Source organism: Drosophila sulfurigaster, chromosome 2R, assembly GCF_023558435.1.
Source record: "Drosophila sulfurigaster albostrigata strain 15112-1811.04 chromosome 2R, ASM2355843v2, whole genome shotgun sequence".
NCBI classification, from domain to species: Eukaryota; Metazoa; Arthropoda; class Insecta; order Diptera; family Drosophilidae; genus Drosophila; species Drosophila sulfurigaster.
In genome coordinates, this window is record NC_084882.1 from 7,467,477 (window position 1) to 7,492,545 (window position 25,069).

A 25,069-nucleotide genomic window follows, 5' to 3' on the forward strand; every position below is an offset into this window, starting at 1 on the left:
AAAATCTTTTTAAGAGATCGCAAGGGATCTGCAAATCACAATTGCGGTCGTAAATTTATATTCAATACGCACAAATCTCTAAGCTTAAACCAATTAATTCAAGCATTTAAAAGGATTTATTTATTTGATCGCTTGATTGCGTAAAGCTAAAAATATATTTCCTGCTCATAAAATACATACTTGTATATTGTAGGTAAAGCATAAGCTGAACATTTTTCTTTCCATTCGACAGACGTTCAGATACTCCTCCAACACTTGCGGTCGACAAATGAATGAATATTCTACATGAGAATTGTTTGAATATTTTAGCTGCCACGTTGGGTCCAAAACAGTGCGATGCAAAAGTGTCTACTCTTGTGGAAATTCAGTCATATATATATATATATATATTATATGGGATATACTGTTGTAATTTTGATTTTTATTTTATTATTATTATTATTATTATTATTATTATTAATTTTTTGTATGCATATTACTAAATTAAGAAATATATTAATATTGACTGAAACAAAAATTTCAGAATAAAGTAGGTAACATTTAAATTGTATTTTGAGTTACTTTCGTGTTTTTTATCTGCAACCCGGTACCTACCTGTTATTTATTGCGTTATGAGGAAGAAATGAATTCATCGAAGAAAATTTTATTTATTTATAATCACTTACGGTAATGTCTTAAGACTTATTGCAAATATCATTTAATTTGCTTAATATTTATTATTTTCATGTATGTTGTTATTTATTTGTAAAACTTAAATGGAAAACTCTAGCGAGAAGTTGCGTTTTAAATATCTGTTAGTCTTTAATACTTATTAAGACTTTCAATTGTAGTTTCGATTTTCTCGTGAGTATTAATATATTGTTGCTGTATAAGGAACCCTTCAGCCTAGATTTCGATACACGTATTTACACAGTTCCCGCGGAGAATCAGTTATTAAACAATTATTAATTTATTGTTTACACATATGCAGAATTCTAATTCAATTATTTATATACTAAGTATGGTGAGCATACGCTCAAGTTTGTCGATATTTACAATCAATGCGAAGAAATAATGAGAGTTAGTTAATCCGTTCAACATTCAATATTTAAAAAATTTTAAAATAATATATAGTCACTTCAAATCAATATAACCTGTATGTTTTTCTTTCAAAATAGTCTTCTAACCCCCATTTAGAATTAATAATTTAAATAAAAACGTGAAATATTTTGTGTTGCACTTCTTTTGTTAGTTGAGGTTGGTTATTAGTTTTTTTAAACTTTCAAACAAATAAATCATTTGTAGCACATTGGGTTTTGGGTTTTGTGTTACTTACGAGTGTATGCGTGTGATCATTTAAAATTAACTGTAAACTCTTTAATTTCGCTTGCTTGCTTTTTCTATTTGATTTAGATCTTGTTATATAATGTCTGTATGATTTTTGTTATAAAAATTTTTATTTATAGTGAACCATTTTGAATTGTTCTTGGTAATTGGACTTATTATTAAAATTATACAACCATTAACTTATGTGCATACTCTTAAGGTTTTTTCTTAAATGAATGTACAGTTTCAAATGAATGATTATTTACACAACTCTGAAATAACCAAATTATATGAAAACTAACTTCGATTTCGTTACAAAAAATGCTTAACGATTTGATTATTGTTCACAATGTGTATACACATACAATTGCTGTATCTATAAGCAATGACTATAGTATTATTATAAAGTATTATGGCATTTAAGGAGATCATAAATGTATTCGTGCTTCTGGATATATTCGAAAATGCGAACATGCATCTGAATGGGTTTAAGAGCCTAAGCATGGTCTAAACTCAACCGCTCACATTTCAATTGTGAATCCTTGTTGTTGTCCCACTTGTGTGCTGGTGTGCGTTTGTGCTGGTATTGAGATTGGTAAGAGTGCTACTCAAGTTTTGTCCTCGGCCACTTTGGTGCCACTAATTGAGCGGCTGACGTGGCCACAGTCACCGCCGCAGCAGCAGTCACCACAACCACAGTCGAGTCCGAAACGCCGTTGCCTGCGGGTTGTCGTCTGGCTCTGGCTCTGGCTCTGGCCATGGCTCTTGCTTTTGGTCTGCGTCTGTGTGCTGAGCCTGCGGCTGACGTTGTCGCATGCCGTTGTCCTGCCAGTTATCCTTGTTGTTGTTCGTGCTATTGTTGTTTGTGTCGCCGCTGCCTCCTCTAGTGATGGGCGATTGTTGACTTTGTTTCGGCCACGATTGCAGCAAATTGCCACATTCCAAGCGAGCACAAATTTAATAATCCACAAAAGTGTCAAAATCGTTGAGAAATTCGGCCAACGTAAATAGCCAGGACATCCAATTAGCGTATTCCAGCTGACACTGGCCGATTTAATAGCCGACGCAGAGTATTCACCTGAGGGCATACAAGAAGTACATACATTTACTATACTATGCATGTTCTGTAGTTTTATGATCAAACTCTCTAATTGGCAATAGCATTTGCCCGCACAATTATGCAGCATAGCACAGCTTAACGTAAACAAATATTCAACAACAACAAGCATATACTCATATTCCAATATATAGCTACCTCACATTCAATTAGGCCGCACATTTCGTGTGACGTAATTTACCACTTTACAATTTTGCAAGCGCTTAGCTGGTCGATTGAATAAATACGGGCGCATCGTAATTAAATATTTTCATTGTAAGTGAACAGCATACACACACAGTAGCCGATAAATAGAACTCAAATAAAGGTCGAAATGAATAATCCAAACACTGTCGTATCGTTAGATATGATGCGAAATCTCAATAGTCAATAGCTTGGGTTGAGAACCCAATTAATTATAACGCTAAGAGGAAACCGTTTTTACCATTTATAATTCCATATTGAAATAATATATAATTTTATTTCAAATTTCATCCCAATTATGCCAAAATTGCCTTACATAATCTCATTTCATCAACAGAGGAGAGCAGGTTATGAATTTAAACATAAAACTATTTGAAATAAACCGTATTATAATATATATTAAATTTAGAGGAAACTATGAAATTTATAATTTTTCCATATCATTAATAATAAAAATATTGCACAATTCGTATATTTCGCCCTAAGCCAGCAAAATTGTTCAAAATACCAAAATGAATTTATGCAAATATGATAAAATATAAATGATAGTAACCAAAAAACCGCTGATTAGTTAAATATATACAAATGATTAAGAAATGTTATAAATAATTAAGCGTGTCAGACAACACGTGACAAGTCGAATTATTTATTCAAAATATATTTAAACATTTTATAGTCGTTGCTACGCTTTTGCATATAAAAATGCATTAAAGAATGCTGAAGAGAATGGAAAAAAATAAATGCACATAAATAAATGATAAAATCATTAAGTTATTAATAATCATTTGTCATGAGGTAGTCATTGTTATTGGACCTACATTGCAAGTGCTGCTATTTTCCTGCCACCATTGACAATAATAAGTTGTTACATTACAACAACAGTACCCACAGTAACAGGAACAAAACCAACAACGAAAATTGGTTCACCATTGTAATGGTCATTACAATAGCGCCACAGAATGACATTAAGTATATTAACCCTTTGGCACTTATGTAAAAATCCATGTAAAAATATTAAATTTAAAACACTCATCGTGCCGCATAGCGTTGCTGCCGCGCGCAGTATTAACGCATTGAATACTCATTAAAAAATATGCCTGTGGGGTATTTATAACCAATAATTAAATGACGTGGGACCTAAGTACAGTTTTTTTTTTCTTGTGATATTGTTGTCATAAATATCTACAAAACTGAATTGTAAAATTGAATTTTAGTGAAACGAGATTTTCAATGAAAGTGTTTGTTCAAATGAATTCAGGGTAGCTCTTAGTCCAATAGTCTTGTGTGTTATATAAAAATTCATTAAAATGCATATTCGCCTGTGCATTTTTATATAAAAACATACACACACACATATACAGCACATACTCGTTCTCCATTTTGCGAGTGCTGTGATTTTCATTATTCGACTTTAACATGTTTTTCTCATTTGCTTGGCTTAAAAAGTGCCACGAATCGCATTTTATCTGCACCAATTAGTCGCATATTAAAATTGCATAAATTGTATGCAATATTTGTCTTATTTTTTACGCTTTTATCTGCGCATCACAAATGATTCAATTTTTTTCGTTATTTAGTGGAAAATTGTGCAACTGGTTTGACTTAAAAAAAGAAATTCATTTATTCAGTTATTTGTATAATGGTTATCAACAACTTTTGTGTACACAGTTCGTAATGAGTTTATTGAAAAGAAAAAAATTAAATTCTACAGGTCAATAAATTGAAATATGAAGTAAAAAACATACTTTATTAAGAATTTTTTTTTTTGAATAACTCATTTCTTTGTATGAGCAGGGTATACTGAAGTTGCTCAGTCTTATTATTATGCAATAATATGGATCTATCATTTTTAATATCGATTACTACGACATCGATGCCCACGTCATAAGTCATTGAAAAATTCCGTTGTTTGGATTCAAGTGATGCTCAACCAGAATACATTTAAAACCACATTCGAGGTATGTTTTGGGTGGAGTTACCCAAACTGACATTGGATGGCTTCATGCCATTAAAAGGAAGACAAAAAATCACTTGACATTTGCATTGAAAATAGCCTATTCTTTGTCATCCCATGGCATGTGGAACATTTGTGGCAATCGTCCAATGTCAATGCCAATTTGATTGCCATTATTTTTAGCTGAATTGGGAGAGAATAAACACGTGACAGTTGTCGCGACGAGGATGTCCCATGCATGTCCCAAAATCAAGCCTCATCTGTCCCCCATCCCTTGGCATTCTGAATGGGTTGGAATTGCCATGGCTGACACACATCAGGTGTCATCATCACTTAGGTAAAGGGTTGGAAGGTGGCGCATTTACCAGTAAGTAGCTTGCTTCCCATTGCTAACAGCACAAGAGAGCACACGTCAAAGTTGACGTACACTCACAGCAGCAATAACAACAACCACTGCGATGGGTAAATACTAACAGAGAAAGCCAAACGTTTTAAATACACAAACTGCGTGTATTCGACCGCATTGACGGTAGAACGCGAGCTGCAGATACATAGATACAAATTTATCTTTGTGCATTGCACTGCTTGACAAACAGCAACAGCAACAGATACATATATTGAATGTGCCTAGCACCGAGTGAGTCAGTCTGTTTATATGTCGTCATTATCACAACCGTCAGCATCATCATCATCGTGTTGATCGTCATTGTCATCGTCAACGTCATTCTCACTCGTCGTCGTGAACATTGAGCAAATAACGCAATTGTGGACATATCCAGATAACAACAATAAAAGTGCACCCGTTGCTATTGTTGCACTTGTTATTTTCTTTTTACTTGTTACTGTTACTGTTACTGCAACAGCTTTTGCCTGAGTGGCCATCAGCAATGTACCCAATTGGAAATAAAATAAAAACCCAATATCGCACGATGGAAATTTAATGTAGAGCAAATAGCGAACACACAGAAATAAAGCAAAGTCAGATTGAAAGTGAAATAAATCAATTAGTTGAATACCCTGTAAAAAGCACAACATGGTTGAAAAATGTTTGCTGAAATCATTAACTGGGGCAACTTGGGATTTTACCCCACTGTACTTAAGCACGGGAATCAAAAGCCAGAGATGCTGAATGTCAGTGAAATAAAATTCAATTAGGCTAAATGAAAACTTAATTCAATTGGCATGCGATACAAAAACAGTTGGCACTAAGAGCCAACAGCCAACAGCCGACGTCCTTTGAGTCCTCTCAATCCCCCTTCCCCACCACAATCCCGACAACCTGTGAGAATTTCCATGTAGTCTTACCATTTAGCACGTGCAGGACGATGGTGCGCGGGGCGCTGTTCGAAGGACTGCACGTATAGTTGCCGGAATCCAGCTTCACCACGGCGGGTATGATGAGCGAAGCCGTCTGCAATGAAAGAAGAGCATTTCGTAAATACATATACATATATGAGTGTATGAGCAATGCGATACTTGAGCTGGCGAGACAGTTGTCAGACATCAGGCGCAACACACATGGCGTATGCGCAACGAATGAACGAAGTATTCGCGGTAGATGCTCTGAAGTGCCGTGCCACACGTTGCGTGGCGCAAAAAATTAAAATACGAAATATGCACATACTCGTATAATATGAAAATTATAATTTGACGACGCTGACAATTTTCGTCAGCGTTGCGAAAATTGAATAAAAATGTCCTGGCTTTTGCTCATTTTTTTGCTGCTTCTTCTCTCTAGCTCACACGCTGACTATCTCTTTTTACCGTTCGCATTTACGGCAATTTGCGTAATGAAAATGCGTTTAATGAAAACGCTGAAAGACACTGTGAAGGACCAGGAGGCGATATAGTGTATGGAGGGATGATAATGATGAGAGACACGCCCACATGTGCGGTAAGCCACTTACCGTTATCTGTTTAATGAAACTGCTGCTTGGCAGCATTGTTGTTGTTTTTGGGCTTGGCGTTGCTTCTTCTTCTGTTGTTGTTGTTGTAGATGTTGCTGCAGAGGCTGTTGTTGCTTTTGTAGTTACGGTGGATGCTGCCGGTAGAGTTGTTGCTGCAGTTGTTCCTGTTGGCGGCAACGTCAATATTGCCGACGTGTCAGCAGCAATTGCTGCGGATGCTGCCGCCACTTGAGCTGTGGCAATGCCTGATGTTGCAACTGCAGCACCTGCATTTGTTGCCGTTGACACTGTGGCTGCTGAGTATATAGGCGTGCCAGACGTTGGCAACACGTAACCGTATCCGGCCATCGCTATGCCATCACCCACTGCAATGGCATCTAGAATATACGAACGTGTTATGGCCGCTATATCATTTAGCGCCTCTGCTGGCGTCGCAGCCGGCGTTGTACTCGTTATAGACGTTGCTGTTGTTGTTGATGTTTTTGTTGCTGTTGTTGACGTTGACGTTGTCGCTGCCGTTGATGTCGTTGGCGCTTCCGTTGGCAGATCGATGCGCTCAATTTCCGTACGCCAACCACGACGATTATGCAAATAGATTTGCTTCTGATTGTAAAACCAATTAATGAAAAGTGGCGGCTCCAGTGCCTGGCTAATTATGCAGCGCAGTTTCACTTGACTTCCGGCCTTTACGTGGCGCGTCGACTCCCCGATTAACTCGGTTTTAGGTTCTGCAAAAGAGAAGCAGAGATAACACACCCATCCACACACACACACACTCAATTTAGCGAGTCCTTTACAATCGGGGTAAAATCTCTGCAGCAGCCCCTGATTTATTGGCATTCTCTGTGATTTATTGTTAGGTTGCGGAATATAAAATTTCAGATGTGGAGCTGTATTTAGGTCAAAGTTTCATCGATTGACTACCGTGTGGCATTCTTATAGAAGAAAGCCACTTGTTAAATGATTACAATTGGAAAGCAAAGGAAAAAATGCCAATGATGCATGTTTTCACAAAGCTAATTAATTTCTATATTTATTAAGCTAATTAATGTCAATACTTTTATATTCACTACCGTTAGGGCAGAACGGTATTATAACCGTATTGTTATAATATTGTGCCTCCTACAAAATGGACTGGTATATTTTACAATATTTTGGTAAATAAATTTGGTATATTTTAACGATAATACCGCAGTATTTTATGTCTATTATCTGTCTATCTCACAATCGAACGCACTGAAGCATTCTTACTTCATTTAAATTAATTGGAGTACAAAATTATGTAACCCCAGTATTTTGTATTATTGTAATTACTCACCCACAATTCGGAGATGAACTATTGCACTGGCTTTGGGCTCCGTGGAGACTTGACACTCATATGTTCCTTCGTCCTTAAGCTGCACATATTTGATCTGCAGCGACCAGCGTTCGGGATTGGGCGAGAAGACCGACTGAAAACGCTGATCCGCAATGAAAGTGGTCTGATCCACAGTAAGAATGTGACCGTCTCTCATACGGAGCCACGAAATGGGCTTCTTTACCAATTGTTTGACCTGGGGAGACGGATGACATATTAATAATAAATTAGTCAATAATCGCATAACAGCCAGTGTGTCAGTACTTTGTGATGGACTTATTTTAAAATCAATTCAATTACGTGTTCGCAGCCCTCGAGACTAAGTAAATCCCCAGCTGACTAACTGAATGATGTCAGCGAAACTTTTACTGTTCCGTGGCTCCAACACAAAACTTGGGCGCCTACAACAATAAACCAAACTGAGCCCCACTAGAAAGGAGCGTTGTAACAACGAAACGGTAAACAATAACGGCAACAAAATGACGATTCATTTCTGTCAATAATGACAATAATAATTTAGAAGCAATTTTACAAGACAGCCTTCCCTATTGGCTCTCTCCTCCTTTCGAGGAGCACAAAATAATAGACATTGAACACATTCACTTTATGTGTGCTGTGTAGCATGTAGTCCTTTTATTTTTCATCTGTGTATGTGTGTAAGAGCATGTGCTCTGTGGGCCACTTGAACAGAGTTCTGTGTGGTACTCATCGTAATTACACTTGGCACAATTCATAAACTGCTTTTCATGCTAACAATAGATGACTTTAATAAAATTATTAATTTTAATTGATCGCTGTAGCTTCAATTTTTTGATTTTCAATATTTTTTTTATTGATATTATTTAAATCGAAAGCATTTTGATTCAACTAAATATCCACATTATTTCTATTTAGCAAACCAATGTCTACAAAAACTAGAAGGAAAATAAAGTTAAAATTTTAATATTGACGAATTTATATTACAGATGGCAAAAAACTGCTGCTGCTGTCTCGTCTTAAATTGCTTTGATTGACAATCAGGTATATTTTATATCTATATATATATATTTCGATATACCAAATTTAGTATTTGTTGTGTTAACATTTTGGAATATTTCATATCACATCAAAAAAGTTTCTCTCCACATCATTGAATATTTTTATTTATTTATATATAGGGTATTATAAGAGTGTGTTGGCAGGAAATGTATGTAACAAGCAAAAGAAGACATCTAAGACCCCATAAAGTATATATATTCTTGATCAGCGTCAAGAGCCGAGATGATATATCCATGTCCGTATGTCTGTCTGTCCGTCTGTACGTTTCAACACCTAGATCTCAGAAACTATAACAGATAGAGCTATAATTTTTTCGATAGCGCTTGTTATATGGCACGCAGATCAAGTTGGTTTCAAATTTTTGCCACGCCCGCTTCTGCCCCTGCAAATCGACAAAAATCAAATAACAAATATTATTCTACAAAGTAGAATCTTGTTAGTATTTATGATTTCGAAAAGTTGGTTGCGATCAGATAAAAATTGTATACGTTTCTTAAAAATACCTTTTGTAGGGTAAAACGCATCCTGAAAGAGGATCTTAGTTGACTTGACTGTTAATTTGGTATATTTTTCACTTTATGGTATATTTTGAATATAAAATATCAATACAAAAGAAAGAAGACGAATACTGGACTGCTATGATTTTGTATTTATTCGCTCCTTATTTACATTTTTTTTCTATTTATTTTTACAAATATAATCTGAACTAATATGAAAATAATGTTGAAATATTAATCTTGAAGAATTATTTACTCATTTTAAATTCAATTTAAATGTAAATACATACAAGACTTTAAGAAAATTGTAATATTGTAAATGGTAATTTATTGTCAAATCCAGTCTAAACTCAGTGACGCTTTAAATTCCAAACACATTTTGCACACTGTGTGAATTGCTCCCACTGTAATTGGGGGTGTGCCATTGGTTGGTGGGAGGAGGCTGGCTAAAATGGCGATTGCCAAGTCGAGGAAGGCCGACGCGGTGGCTGTGGCAAATGACAGTCTTTGAGCTGCTGTCATCAACTACATTGTCGGTGTTGGCCATGTCTACGACGACAAGGACGCAGCTCTTCAAGGGGGGCGGTAAGGCTGGACTGAGGTTGGGAAGAAGTCGATAGGGGCATGTTGCTGAACGATATCATGATTAGATACTATAATCATTTGTGTTTTATGTGCTTGTTGTTTTTCATTGTGGTTGCCGCCCTGCTGCCGTCGCTCATCAAACTAAAAGTGTCTGAGGCACGCACACAAAAGGCGCCTACTAAATTCCCATTCCAGCCCTCACCCAACTGAGACTGTTCCCGTCTCCCAAGCTGAGGCCGACTGTCTGTCTGCCTCAGCCATAATTGCTGGCATTTCCGCTTGGCCCTCTCCTGAAGTTGTTTTCGTTGTTGTTCGTGTTGTTATTATTGTTATTGTTACTGTACGTGCTGTCAAAACTATATGAATATGCCGTCCATAAATGAGAATACTCCCCTCCACCTGCAAGCTTTTCTATCCATTCCCTATGCGATACAGTGTAAACGCCACAAAGTTTGTTCAGTACACAACATGAGCAAAAGCAGGGTGTAAATTGTTAATTCGCCTACGCGATTTACTGTGCATAACAACACTAAAGGTTTTTATGGTGTTTTAAGTTGTTTTTTCATCACTTTTTAATATGGTGCTTACAATTGCTTTAGCAAACAAATAATTTCTTTTTCGAAACACGAAAACAATCCTCTTGAAATTGAGTATGCTTTTATATAAAGTCAATCAGTAGTTTACAAAACGAATTTATTCGAACTTCAAACTTTTTTGTTTGCTTCATTTTAAAGCGCTCCTTTTAAGTTTAAAGAGTATTATAACTTTGAGACGAAAGGATATGAATATTACTGGCAAAAGGCTGCATTTCCGACTCCATAAAGTTTATATATACTTGATCAGCCGTTGTTATATTCAAATCATGTTTGTATTATATTTTTGCCATACCCACTTCTGCCCCCTAATTCAAACAATAAACGTCAATTGAAATCTAGAGTCGCGATTAGTATATACAATAATAACGACAGCATTTATCATTTCAGAAATAATTTTAGGTTTCATAAAACTTATTTTTTGAAAGTAATAGTATATCGATATACCAAATATAGTACTTTTAAAATGTAGTATTTTTTCGGAATATACATTCGATATACATCATATACATCATAATACCGCACAATTTTGTTTTGTTGCAAATAGGAAGCGTATATCTCACAGTCAGACACACTCGATAGTAGCTTTCTTTTCTTCTGGTTCTTTTTGTATGCATGCTAATTCTAAGCTTATTTTAGCCGAATTATATTCAAAACATTCTGATAATAAAAGTTCAGTTACAACAAATTTTTATAGCTTATAAAAAAATGTTGTTTGAGTGCTTTTGTTTATCAGCTTTGTAAGTCAACCGTAAAGTTGTATAAAATTTGCAAAAGATTCGTATTTAGTTTTTGGTTAAAACTTCAAACTACTTAGTTATGATAATCCAGTGTTTTGGGGAGTTTATTAAATTTTGAGGACAGCGTTGAAGCTGAGAGTGTCGTACGGTCACAACTGACATGATTATCGAGCTAAGCATCATCATTTTACTCAGTATTAAGAGAAGATGCTTATCCACTCCTTCGAGCAGGCGGACATCGAGACAGACAGGCTGCCAGATAGGCTGTTGGGCAGGCAGCCAAAGAAGCAACCCGTCAACCAGTCAACTAGGCACGCACAGCCCACAGCCAAGGACCACGCTGAGAAACAGAAGTGGAGCATGTAAGGGAAGTACTCTACTCTCGAAGCACTTGGGACTACGTGTTGTTGTACTTGCTGCGCTGGGCTGACAAATATTCATGTGGCTTGGCTTCAGGTTGGGAGGCAACCTCAACTGCGCTCGCCATTATCTAATTTAAATTCCTCGCTTAGGGGTCGATGGTGGTTAGGGTCTTGTGTAAATGGCGCTTAATTTACCAAAACGAAAAAAATTAATGGCCATATTTAGGCATCGAATTTATCAAGATGCTTTCACTGTTTTGCAATTTAAATATTGCTAATTAGTTGCTGCTAAGCTGCATCGTGGCTTGAGCAAATGTTATCATTGCATTAAAGTCGGGCGACTCAAAATGGGCAACAAACCCACAAAACTCTCCAAGCCAAGTGGCACTTATAGTTCTTCGTTCGAGAACTTGACTGCCGGCTGAAGAGGCCTCTGTTACTGTATTGTGATACCCATATCATGGCTGGCCGTCAGGTTTTTAGTTATTTTCGCTCCTTTTATGTTCCATTTGGTTTTGCTTTGCTGTCGTCAGCAACACAACACAGAACGCAGACAACAAAGTTTGCCCATAACATTTGCGAGCTCTGTCTAAACTTGTTTGTAAATAATTTCTTTTATTTTGCCAATTTTTACACACAACAGTACACCTCAAAGAGCTCCTCAGAGGGGTGTACTCAGCACCACTTCGCTGGTTACAACTTTTTTTTTATATATACACATTTTTTTTTGTTTTGTATTTTCATATCTGGGAAAAAGTTTTCGCAGACTTTGCAAAATAACCCAAAATAAGAAAGAGGGGATACAAAAAGCAAAATCGCTTCTGACAAAGAAGAAAAGATGGGGAAAATATCAAGTGCTTGCAGGCAAAATCATTTTTTATATTCCTTTATGTCGATATTCAGTCTATGTACAATACATGTGTTTGTGTATAACGCCTACGGAGTGAAATTTATTATTAATTGATTAGGTTTAAGCAGATTGCGGGATAGTCTCAAGTTATGGAGTTTTGCCAACTGTAAGCGAAATTCAACCAGTTCATCGGATAATCATGGATTAGATATGTTCGAAAGAGAAGTAAATTTTATTGAGTACATTTATTGGAAATTTATTTTTGTATACTATGATTTAAAATATACAATTTTAATATTGAATTTCTGGCGTTATAAGAAAAAGAAAATAAATCTCTCTGTCTCTGTTAGTGATTTAACATTTTGCAGAAGTTTTCGAATTGTGTGTAAACGAAAAGTATTTGTTATTGTTCCTCTTGTTGCGTTATTGTTACAATCGAGTTCATTCAAATAAACAGAAAAGTATTCTTTGGCTTTTCGAGCAGCTGCACGAATGAAAATATTTGTAGATCTTTAGTTTTTCACTCTACTTCGCAAAAGGGACGGCGGTGCTTTGAGTAATTTCCTGTTACAACACTAGCAGCGAGTGCGGCAATTATAATGCCAAGAATGATTATTATGCTTATGTTGTGTAATTATAATTGTCATAATGATCATTATGTTGATTTTGACGACGATGCGCCAAGGCAGCGAAGCAGCAGTAACTAAGTTATTAGCGGATGGACTTCAGAGGCTATGTCTAACCGACACAGCATTCACAAGCACACAATTGCCGGGGTGCTGCTGCTGCCACACCCAAAACATAGTGTATGTGTGTGTGTCTGTGTATGTGTGTGTGTGAGAGAGAGAGTCAGGAGTAGTTTACACTGAGCGCAGCTTGGAGTATTTGGGTCAGCATTTGAGAAGCATCGCCGTTGGCCATGGAACGTGAACTGCCGAAGCTGAGGAGGGAAGGGGGATGCGGCGCTTTTCAGGCGTGGCAGCGGCAATTTCCGGTTTGTTTTCTTTCAGTTCCGACAGGGCCAAACGTAAATTAGTTCAAAGCGCTGCAAATTTGAGCGCCCCACAGCGTTGGCTGCCACTTCCTATCGCAACTTTTCACTCTTGCTTCTCCTCCGCTCCCTCCTGCCTTCTGAACTGATTGAGCCAAGCAGTCTGCATAATCAGCTGCTTATTATAAATTATCAATGATTATTAGAAAGCAAAAATGCTTTGTCAATATTTTTGTTATTTTTATGCGCAGAAAAAAAAATTAGTGAAAAAGAAAAGAAAAGGAACGGAAAAGGAGAAACAAATTACCTCAGCATTTTCCGTATAAAGTAAACAAAACCGAACAGGGAGCAACTTGATTGGATTCCCGCAAAATCAATCAACTTTTCATTTTGCCTTCTTCAGTTTGGTCAACAATTTAATATTCTATTCAAGCATAATGATCAGGTTTATGCAAGTCATTGAAAAAGAGAAGAAAAAAAGAGCGGTAAAAAACGGTAAATAAATAATAGAAAATGAAAATTATATTTTGTATAATCTCTTCACTTTGAGGACCCTTCAACTTTCACAAAGTGTGAGCCAGGTGTTTACAAAAAAAGTGTTATTAAAGTTAATAATAAAATCTTTAAAAATACGTAAGTTAAGATATATTTTTAATAAAGATATGTTCGCAAATAATTAGCGAATCTAAAACATTGATTAACTTTGCGCTTAAATATTGCTATCTTGTATTCACGAGGTTTCTACGCTTTAGAGAAATTAAAAAAATGTACGTGAAAAAAAATCATTACGATTATTAATCTTAATTATCTTGATTAACTTTTCTCTGCTAACGGCTGTTCGATCAATTAAAGATTGAATAGCTTAACTATAAAACCTTAAACAAAAATTTAAATTTAAACATAATTTTTGTTAAAGCATACTCTAAAGTAAATAAGCAAAACCCTACAAAATTAAAGCTCTGATTAACTTTTCGCTCTTTGATATTAATATCTTGTAAGTGTCACATGGTTATTAACGCCTGCTCATTAGATCAATTAAGGGCGTTAGGGCTCCTTTTCAAAAGCCAATGCTCATAGAGTCATTGGCAAGTAATGACTTCTTTTGTGTCCCGACACAGCATTTGTGCAACTGCCAAAGTAATCTTACACACAAACACGAGTTGCCCATTCCCTTCCCTCACCACATATAGTCGAGGGGGTTGGAGGATTGGAAGGGGATTTCATTTGGTACACATTATGGACTGTTAATTAAAGGGAATTCGGCTTTTGGATTCGGTTGCCTTACTTACATTGCAGGGCAGATAGGCGTGGGTTCCCGCTTGGCTAATTATTGTTTGGTAATCATCTATTGTTGGCGGTGGCTTCAATGTTGTTCTCGGTGCTGGTCGACGTGTTGTTGTCGTTGCTGCTGTTGATGTTGTTGTAATTGGTGTTGCTGTTGTTGTCTCCTCTGCTACTGTTGGTGGAGCTGCAAATGTTGTTGCCGTCGAATTGTTGCTAAACATGTTGCTGCTGCTGCTTGCTACGAACAATGCATTGTTGTTGCTCTGCGTAATTTTGTACTCGTGTTCGTCCAATTTTTGCTGCTCCACGTTTCTATTGCTCATAATAAGATTTGCTTGCAGTGCTGCCGTCACTCCTGGTGCGGAAGCCGGCATTGTGGACACAGTTGTCCATCGCCGCTGAACGCCATTGTTGCTAATGTTATTAATGTTGCTGTGGCTGGCCAAAGGAGCTGCAACTGCACTCAACGAGCTGCTAACATTTCTGTGTATTGCTGTTGCCGTTGCCGTTGTCGTTGTCGTTCTTGCTATTTGCTCGTCATTTGGTTTTGTAATTTGTGTTGTCGCTGAAATTAATGGCTGCGACTTTGCCAATGTCGCGGCTCTCTTTGATTGACTTCTATGAAATGTGTTGTCATTTATTGTGTCGCTCTTTAATATCGACAAAGATTTGGATATCGCCACAGCATCCTCCTCTCTTCCCCTTACTCGTTCCCTCTCCGTTTCCGTTTCGACCATTTCCAGCTCTAGCTCGAGGGAGCCTAAAAGAGAGAACGAAAGAAACCCGAAAGATGCGAGTGCAAATTAATGACTTTGTGTTTTGTTTTCAGCTTTAGCTCGTTGTTTGTCTCTTAAGCGGCTTACATATTTCAACTGCTCTGATCCCATTTATCTAATATGCCAGCAACAATTAAAACGATTTACGGCTCTCTATTTTATTCGCTATCTGTGCGTTTCCGAATTGCACTAGAATTCGAGTACAATTCAATAAATTAATCTACATTCGCACTTTGATGAGACGCCACCTGCTTTCTTCTCACTCCTCACCCCTCTTCATCGTTCTCTATTTGCATGCCCCAGCAATATAACAATTTCGAAATTAATTAGCTAATTACCTTCAAGGGCGCCCAGTAAGTGGACTTTGTATTGTTTTGCATAATTTAAGTGGGAGTGAATTTATTTGAAATTGGCCTGACTTTAAGTCCTGGCGCGCACACCACAAAAGTTGTCCAAACTTTTTCGAGGGTTTTGCTGAACTTGTAATTTACGAAGGAATTCATATTTGCTGAGCGAACAAAAGCATAGACTCTCTAATGATAGACATTAGAGTTTAGTGGCTTTTGTATCGATGCCAATTAAATTTGTTTACTAAAGCAAAAGTCTCAATTATATCATTAGACTTTATATTGCATTGCCTTATAAATTGTTAAATAATGTTGTTTGATTGCTTTTAGGGGGAATGTCGCTATAGAAACGTGGGAATTTCCTAGAAATTTCTTTAGGGTCTAAATGTAAAATTGCAAAATTATTGTTTTTTATTGAAACAGAAAACATATAATGATATAATAATTTTGTATAATAAGAATTATTTTAAGAATGGAAAAATCTTTTACTAAAATATACTATTATTTAAACGCAGTTGTAGTAATGCGAAAAAACACTGTAATATTTTTCACACCGTAAGACAGTAATCGATAGAAATGTTTTATATAAAAGTGGAAGCCACGGGTATAAAATGAACACTAAGAGTCGTTGTAGAACTAATTCGATTTATGGAAAGCAGATTTTCCAAGAATAATTAACTTTTCTGAAGTTTCTGAAATTTTAACACTGAACGATTCCAAGAAAGATTTTTGAGAGAAACCCAAAATGATCAAATTAGATTGAAACATATTTAAATAGCTACACGAAAATTGCAAATTCAAATTAAACTGTAAGATTTAAAGTGTTATAAATATTTTGTAATAACTAGATTATTAATTTAACAATAAATTTAATACTTGTATAAATCCTATATGAACCCCTTTTAAATATTTTTTTACTGAAAAAGCGAGGTGTAATAAAATATATGAAATCGGCAATAAATTATGCACCTATAACGCTTGTTAGCAATCGAGAGCTTGGCTGGCGCTGCAGTTGTGCTAAATTTTCCAAATTGTTGCTATAAATTTTATACCTATACATCATAACGGGAATGAGAACGAAAAAGTACAAAAAACGATATAAGAAGACTTTAAAAAAATGAGAACTAAAACTGTGCTACGCTACAGATAAAAGTAGAAGAGTTGTATGCATGTTCTGAGATTTTCACTATTTGGCGTTTGCCATTTCCATTTACCACTTGCCATTTCTTCAAATTAATTAATATTGAGTGCAATTTTTAATGTGCTGCAAAGTTCGCAAAAAGTTGGCGAGTAAAGTGCAACATTCAAGGCAAATTACACACACGCCAAAAGTTGAGAATACTCACATCAACTTTACTTTAGCCTCGTACCACGCTGCGTATGATCAACATTCGAGCTTCAAGGCATGCACAAGTTTGTGTTAATTAAGTATGGCAACAAGCTGCTCTTACACTAACCAGATTGCCAATAATTGAACTCTGATAAGGCAACCAAGCAACCTCTTTACCCAACTGTCTAATCAACCAGGCCAACAAACGGCGGACTTCAAACTCAAGTATCAAGTACGAGGCACTTCAAGTAAATGCAAAACTCGGCGGCGGCTTTTTATGACTCCGCACTTCAAGTGTTCATGTTTGTGAATGTTCGAGTATGTGTGTGTATGTGTGCGATCCATATTATCATGTTTTATGTTTATGCTTCCTGTACGTGCAATAAAGATAAAGCGATTCCGTATAAAAACTTTTTAATTGCCTGCACTAATGATGCACTGCAACAACTTGATCATAATTATAATTAAGTTACCACAGCCGCAGAGCACACAATTGGCGAAGCTCGCTAAATCGTCATAAAATAAATAAATTCAACAAATTACCAGCCTTAACTTTCGTACCAAATCCTTTATCGGCATGTTTTAATTATGAATTGACTGAGAAGCATGAATGTTGAATATTTTATTTTTTAAATTAAATCCTTATTATAAACTGAATTGATATTACATAATATTAGTTAAACTTTAATCTTGAATTGGCTAAAAAATTGAATGTTACTCTGTATAAGTACAAATTTTTTTTTTGGTAATTCTTATTAAATTTTTTTTCTTTAATATCTCTAAATTCTTTTCAATCAATCGATCAAAGCATAATCAACCCTATGATTAGAATTACTTCATTTAATGACCGCTTTGTCCCATTGTGCAATATACATCCCAACTCATTAACCACAAGAAAGTGGAGGTCCCATCAGCTGTCGTCTGTGTCTGTGAGTTCATGGCATAAAAGCGAAACATGAACATGCGCTAGCCATGAGAGGTAGATGGAGGGGACAAAGGAATGCGAAACGACGAAAGAACAAATCAAAACAGCGTAAAAAGAAGAGTGCAATAAAACAAGCGAATTACTCGAAAGAGACGCGCAACGCGCAAAAAGAAAACAGAATAATAAAGAAGTGGAATATTAAGGAAAATATCACTTTAGACGGCGACAACAGCAGCCGCAGCCTTAAAGTATGCTACGAAAATTTGCTTAATCTCTGCACACCAAAACAGAGCCAAGTAACAAACTAAAAAGTTGTAAAAAGACGCTCGCACACAAACACACGCACACACATATTCTCAGAATACACGCAAATTGTGCACAAAGTAAAATATAAAAAGATAAAATGATGGCCCCAGTTGCCGACGGAGGCACAGCTCATCTCTCCCCTATTTCTTTCCCTCTCTGTCTTTTTCTCGCTCTTTCAGTTACTTTGGCTTCTTCGTGGCAGGCAGTACTTGGCTCATTGGTGGCACAAACTTGCGTAATGAGGCTCAACCAAGTGGCAAAGGCGACTCGATGACTCCCCGACTGCGACTGGGATTGGGGCATAAAATGAGTTTTTAGTCTCATCATGCAGCATTTCATCGAGTTTACTACTGAAAGCATTTTATAAATGTAACCGAGGCACATACATACTTACATACACACACTCACTTACAGAACCAACTCTCCCGCCCATCTATCCATGCATTAAAGTGTACACTAAAATTAACCAGCTAAGCCCCGTGGGCATTTTAGTAGCAAGTATACCAATAAAACCGTCTAACAGACGCACTCATAAGTAGTACAGAGTACTCGACTACATACATATTTCATTAGCCTACACTTGGCGAAAAGTTTGTCAGTCGCGTTGGCAATGCAAAACTTTAGATTGGCGTGAAAATTTCCTTAGGGAAACTGTCAAATTCAAGTAAAGTTCACATGAAATACACACTTGTACTAGCTTATCACCTTGAGTATGAGTACATCTTTAGATAGCCCCGCTATACTCTGAACTTGAATAACACCTTTTACAATTATTTAAAATTTCAATTCTTAAATTGAGCATAGATGAATATATTCCTATACAAATTAATAATTATTTAGTAACATATATAAATGAAATTTATTATTCGCTTAACCGGACAGTCACTTGCTCTATTACTCTCTTTCTAAACAAAATTTATTGGAAAATGAGTAAAGTTCATATATAGTAGTAAATACATGACATATTTATGACTATAATTTGAGATATTTTTAATTTTAATTACAATTTTTATTTTTATTTGTAGTGTTTAGATTTACCATCAATGAAAATAATATTCAACAAGATAGTCAAATGTTGAAAAATAATAAGTGCATAAAATAATATATATCGAATCGCATTCATTCGAAAAGATGTTCCATTTTTAAATGGGAATTTTCTTTATCTGATTAAATAATCAATTGAAAAAGGATTACCGTTCACATGAAAATCACTCATACACCGAGTGATAAACTTAAAGTATAAGACTTAAGATACTTTTAATTTCAATAACACTTTTTATATTTATTTTGATTGATTAAATAAAGCATCGAAAAAAATTCTCTTTTTATAGTTGATAGTTAATAAAAAGAGCACCATACAAAATTCGATTATACACATGACTGTGAATTGTTGAAGTTCTTTCATTGCTAATGCGATCTCATTTTAAATCAAGGATTATAGTTTATTTGGGTTTTTAATGTATGAAACACTTGAATTGGTGCTTCGAGCCCAATGAAGAGTCAGAACATCAGAGTGAAGCTTATATTCTTTGCTCTTTTCGAGCCTAATTTCCGCTTCAATTTATTGTGGAGCTGTTGAATCACTTTGTTTTCTTTGTGTGTAAGCGTCCCATGGAGCCACACTGATGTTGCCTCTTTATCGTTATGTCCGTCCCGCTGACAACAATTCGACACTTTTCCTAATTATGATGGGCATGTTGTTCAGATGATGATGAAAATTGGCTCACGCTCTGCAGTGTCTGGAGTGCGGAGTGCGGACGATGGTCATGTAATCTCAACGCAACACCACAGAGCCGGACACTCTCATCAAATGCCCGTCGTGATGGTGCTAATAATGACAACGCCATCAGCTTCCAGCTCTCAGCTCCTAGCCTTCAGACTGTCTGCAGGAGGAGCCTCATCATGCCAGTAATTTGTGTAATAATTGTGCCTAAGCGTTTAAGTCAAGCATGCCAGTTGAGTTGGGTGGCTAACCAGTGGCATCTCGCGGGATCTGACAAGCTGGATGAAGGAGGGACGGGAACGGAGGAATGCGAGGAAATGGGAATAGAGTGGGACGCGCTGCCAGCCACCAGAGACAAGACAGTCGAAAAGCCAAACAAAACAACAATGAAGAAGCGGCTGCCAAATGCCTGTGGCCGTGGGAAAGTGAATGAGTTAGTTACTGGGAAAACGCCCGTCCCGGACGGGTCGTCGCTTTAGCTCAACGTTGGACCCTGTGTGGAGCCACCCATTCTCGCCCCAGGGATCGGGTGGCGTAAGTCAGTTTGTTACAAAAATTCAATGGTGCTCGACTTGCTGCAGAATTTGATTAAACAAAAGTAAAAGTTTTCAACTTGAGCGCCGAGCAGCAGCCACTTTATACCGTTGCGCTTTGTTGTTTTGATTGTTCGACTTGGTCGCATTTTTTAGCAGTTCTGTTCGGTGTTTTTTTTGTTCCTGTTTGTACAATTGTATTCGGAACTGAAGCTCTTTATCCTCCACTTTCATGGCCAACAATCTCAAAATATATAATAAAAATACAACAAATTTAGATCGTCGCATAGAGAAAGTGAGAGAGAGAAAGGAAGTTGACTCAATCCACGTTTTTGGCTAAAAGTCAATTTTGCCATCTCTTAACACAATTTACGAGTAAGTTGCCTGGCCACTCCCATGCCCAGTGACCCTGAACCGCCCCCAAATTGCAAACATATTGCAGCAGTTTTTCATCTCCATCAACGATTTTGTTTTATGTATTTTTTTTTGTTTTTTTTTGTTTTTAGCAAAGTGCTCAAGCGTTTGATCGAACATTTTTCATTGATGGCAAATTGTTGAGAGTCACTTTTTGTTGCGCAATTCTTCAATTTGCCCCTTTTCATATTCCCATTATAATTTTAATTACCTATTTTTGCATTTGGTTCTTTTGTCTTTTTTGTTTCGGCATTACATTTCAAGTGCTCTACACTTTTTCAAGCTTTGTTCAAATTTGATTTTTGTGTGCAACTTTTAGATTTTTTGTTTAAATGTGCTTTCAAAATGGCAACTCAACTTTTTCTCATTTACTTGATTTGTTACACAAACAAAGCAAACTGTAATTAAGGTTTTCCACCTCATTATAAATCGTTGTATTTCAGACCAAGAGGAAGGTACTCTAATTGTAATTATATCTAATAATTCCAGAAAAACCATATTATAGTTTCGGTTACACTTTTACATATTGGTTTTTGGATACATTAAATTATAAATTATATTGCTTAACACAATTTTCATATGCGCCCCAGGAACTTTATACCAATTACCTCGATGGACACGCTCCAGCAGCATCTGCTAATGTTCCAATATTATTTTTTTTATAATATTGTGCGATTTTTCATATGCTTAGCGGGGCAGAAATAGAACAAGATAAAGTTATAAATAGCGTAAAATGCTCTAGCAGGTAAGTAATATGAACCAAAGCTTGTCTGATAAAATATGCAAAAAGGCGGCGCTCCACAGAAAATACCTCGAACACAAACCCCACTCTTGTCCGCAAAATGCTTTTAAACCAATGCCTCACTCCCCAATCCGCAAATCAAATTATTTCTATTTGGAAAGAAGAAACAACGGTGAGGGGTTAGTAAAAGAGAAGAACACAATTTGATATGCAGCAAATGTAGCCAAAATCTGATCTAATATTATGCATAAAAAAGCATGAAAACATAAAAAAATGAAACTTACCCGGCAGACCGAAGAGCATAGAGATGAGCAGGAGACTGATCAATCCAGGCTAGGGGCGCATGTTGCCAAGGCTATATTAAAAATGCCAGGCAAATTAAAAATCCTTGCTTAGCGCTTCGTCCACGTCGCTCTGGTCGTCTCTGGTCGCCTCGTCTGCTGCCAGAAAATCTGCTTAACTGGGTCACATGCGCGGTGTGGCCAGAATTTAACGAGTGCCAGAAGCCAGACTTTGCCGCATGCAGCTGTGGGCAATGCGCAAAGTGGCTTCGACTACTTATAACTAATATTGATAACTCCTTGATGCTGATTATGGATTTTAGTTGAATAAGTTTTCAGCTTTAATTCGATAGTTCCTTATGCCTAATATGTTAAACTAAACGAAGGATTTCAGTTTGTTTTGAAATTAGTTCCAAAGCAAAGATTAGCATATTTGAATGTTCAGCACTTGCCAATTGCCAAAGCAACTACAACAATAGCAACCATTGCCTCTGGTAGGCAGAAGAGCACAAGAACGAGATCAACAACACGTGGCCACTTTTCGAAAAATTCCCACAATGCGCTGGAGCAAAAGCTTCCATCCATCTTTTAGCCTTTGTGAGCTGCCGAGTTATTTTATGGCTACGTTTTGCGCAAAATCCCATTTTGATATGTTTGTGTGAGTTCACTTTAAGTTATGTGAGCGGTAAGACTAGTTACAACACTGTTCCGCAAATCGAAACCGTCTGAATAAAGTGAATGCGAGATTGTTAGATAGAGAAAATTTATTGCACCTTCCATTTACCTCGCTTAACGACCTGAGACAAAAAATAGGCCGACAATTTTTTTTTTTTTTGTGATTTAGTGCTGTTAAAGAATGTTAAGTGAACGTGGTATAAGTCGAGATTGTGGTAAAGCAATGCAGGAAATTATTTATCATCTATTCTTTACATAATGAATACTTTGCAAATAGTTAGAATAATGTGACGAATCCATTTTATCTTTACATTACAGAGATGCAAAAGTATAAAAATAACAAAAACGCAATGAATACTATCGTTGATATAATCAGCAATCGCTTTGGTTTTGAACTCTTCTCTCATAAAAGCATTTTACAGAAAGCACCGAAAAGTATGCTACAAAAAGTACGAAAATGGCGAAATTGTGAAGAGAAAGATTTGCAAACCACATAATCACATCTGTGTAGGTTTGCATGCAAGCAACTGTGCTTTTGTTTGTGTGTGTGTGGCTGTGTGCTTTGTTGTGTGCATGTGGGCGTTGTGGAGCATTCCGTTTGGTTGCTGCTGTTACCTCATCTTTCTTTTACGCTCGAGACTATTTGGCATTAACGAAATTTATTTATGCGGGTGTTTAGTCGGGCGTAAAAGGTGTACATATGGCCAGCAAGCACGCCCATTTACTTACATACTACAGCCACACATGCACACACCCGCACACACACACCAAAGACATTGAGGCCAAAACTTAGCAATGCACGACACGCGCTTAAGAATTGAAAGGATTTCATGATGCTTTGTTGGGATAGGTGTAGCTTCGGCATCGGCAACAACAACGGCATCAACATCGACTGCCAGACGGCTCATCGAAATCTGTCTTGGTTGCTTGGGGAGCAGGGACAAGTGGGAGAACTGAAGGTTTGTTGTTTTGTTTTTGAGTTGTGTAGGGAATAATGATTTAAATGCTGTTTGGTTTGGTCTTAGCCTTTTGTTTTTTTGGGGCCGAGCGCATTGCGAAATGGCAATGGGAATGGAAGCAAGGAAATCGGTTTGAGAAATTCCAGAATACCATACATAAGTAATGGCAAACGGGTAGCCTAATGGTTGGGATTGCTGCTGGGTCAATGAAGCGTTAACGCAAATGTTAAACAAATGTAATGTTCTGGACGAATGAATTGTATGCATTAAGGAGCCGCCCGTGATGCTACCATAGCTTCAGTTGTTGTCTCGTCATTGATGTTGTTGTTGCTGTTGTTGTTGTTACAGATGATAACGTAAATAATACTAAATTGATTGCACAAACAAAACAGCAGCGGAAGTGTAAATGATTTAACACAATTCCCGTTTCTGTGTTTTCTATACGCCTTCTTCAACTTGGCTTCTGCTTTATGTCCTTTACTTTCTATGACGACGCCTCCCTTGTTGTTGCTGTTGCTATTGCTGTTACTATTGGTGTAGCTGTTATGGATGTTGCTACGGCTGTTCTTATTGTTGTTGCTGTTGGTATTGCGGCAAAGCAAACAACTGACGGCGGAAGGCAAAATTTGTTCGCCGACGAACCGGAAACAGTATTTTTGCGTCTTGTAATTCAGTTTTGTATTGCTACAATTTATTTGTTTATTTATTTTATTATTTAGCCGTTATGTTTCTATTATTATTATTGATAATATATATGTGACATTTGCAGATTTATTTTTATTTATCAAATAAATAATTCATGAGGCTTTGAACATTCGGACAGAGTCTGATCAATCTTACGATACGTTTTAAATTTCAAATAATTGATTATATTTGAGGTATTTTCGATTTAAATTCACATATTAGCTTGTCACTTATGCAATTATTATTTTTTTTAATTTCAATTACACCCTTACAAATCGGTAAATCCAATTTTTTAGAGCAGATCAGATTTAAAATTTTTTGAATTTTTAATTAAATTAATAGCTATGATATTACAAATGTGAAATATGTTTTCAGCTGCCAGTAATGATTATTTATTGTAAATCATTTTATAATTTACTACTAAATTTATTAGATCTGGGAAGGTTACACAGTTTTCTTTATGAATGTCCATTGAACTGAATGTGAATAAATATTTGATTTTGAAATTTATATAGAACTGTTATTAACACAAGAACATATGACAACAGATTCACTTGCTTATCACACCGAATTTTTACTCGATTTAGTCAGACCTTTGACTTTGGCATGCG

The 25,069-nt window shown here is 36.5% G+C and overlaps 1 protein-coding gene across 1 annotated transcript; it reads right to left on the minus strand.

The window, feature by feature from the left end:
• Positions 1–691: 691 nt before the first annotated feature.
• LOC133837607 (uncharacterized) lies at positions 692–25,069 on the minus strand. The gene is made up of 7 exons (XM_062268427.1): positions 25,052–25,069; positions 22,144–22,516; positions 14,769–15,523; positions 7,785–8,019; positions 6,467–7,194; positions 5,865–5,970; positions 692–2,383 (listed from the first exon to the last, which is right to left on the minus strand). The coding sequence occupies exons 2-7, from the start codon at positions 22,160–22,162 to the stop codon at positions 1,914–1,916; spliced, it is 2,313 nt and encodes a 770-aa protein (XP_062124411.1). The 5' UTR covers positions 22,163–22,516; positions 25,052–25,069; the 3' UTR covers positions 692–1,913.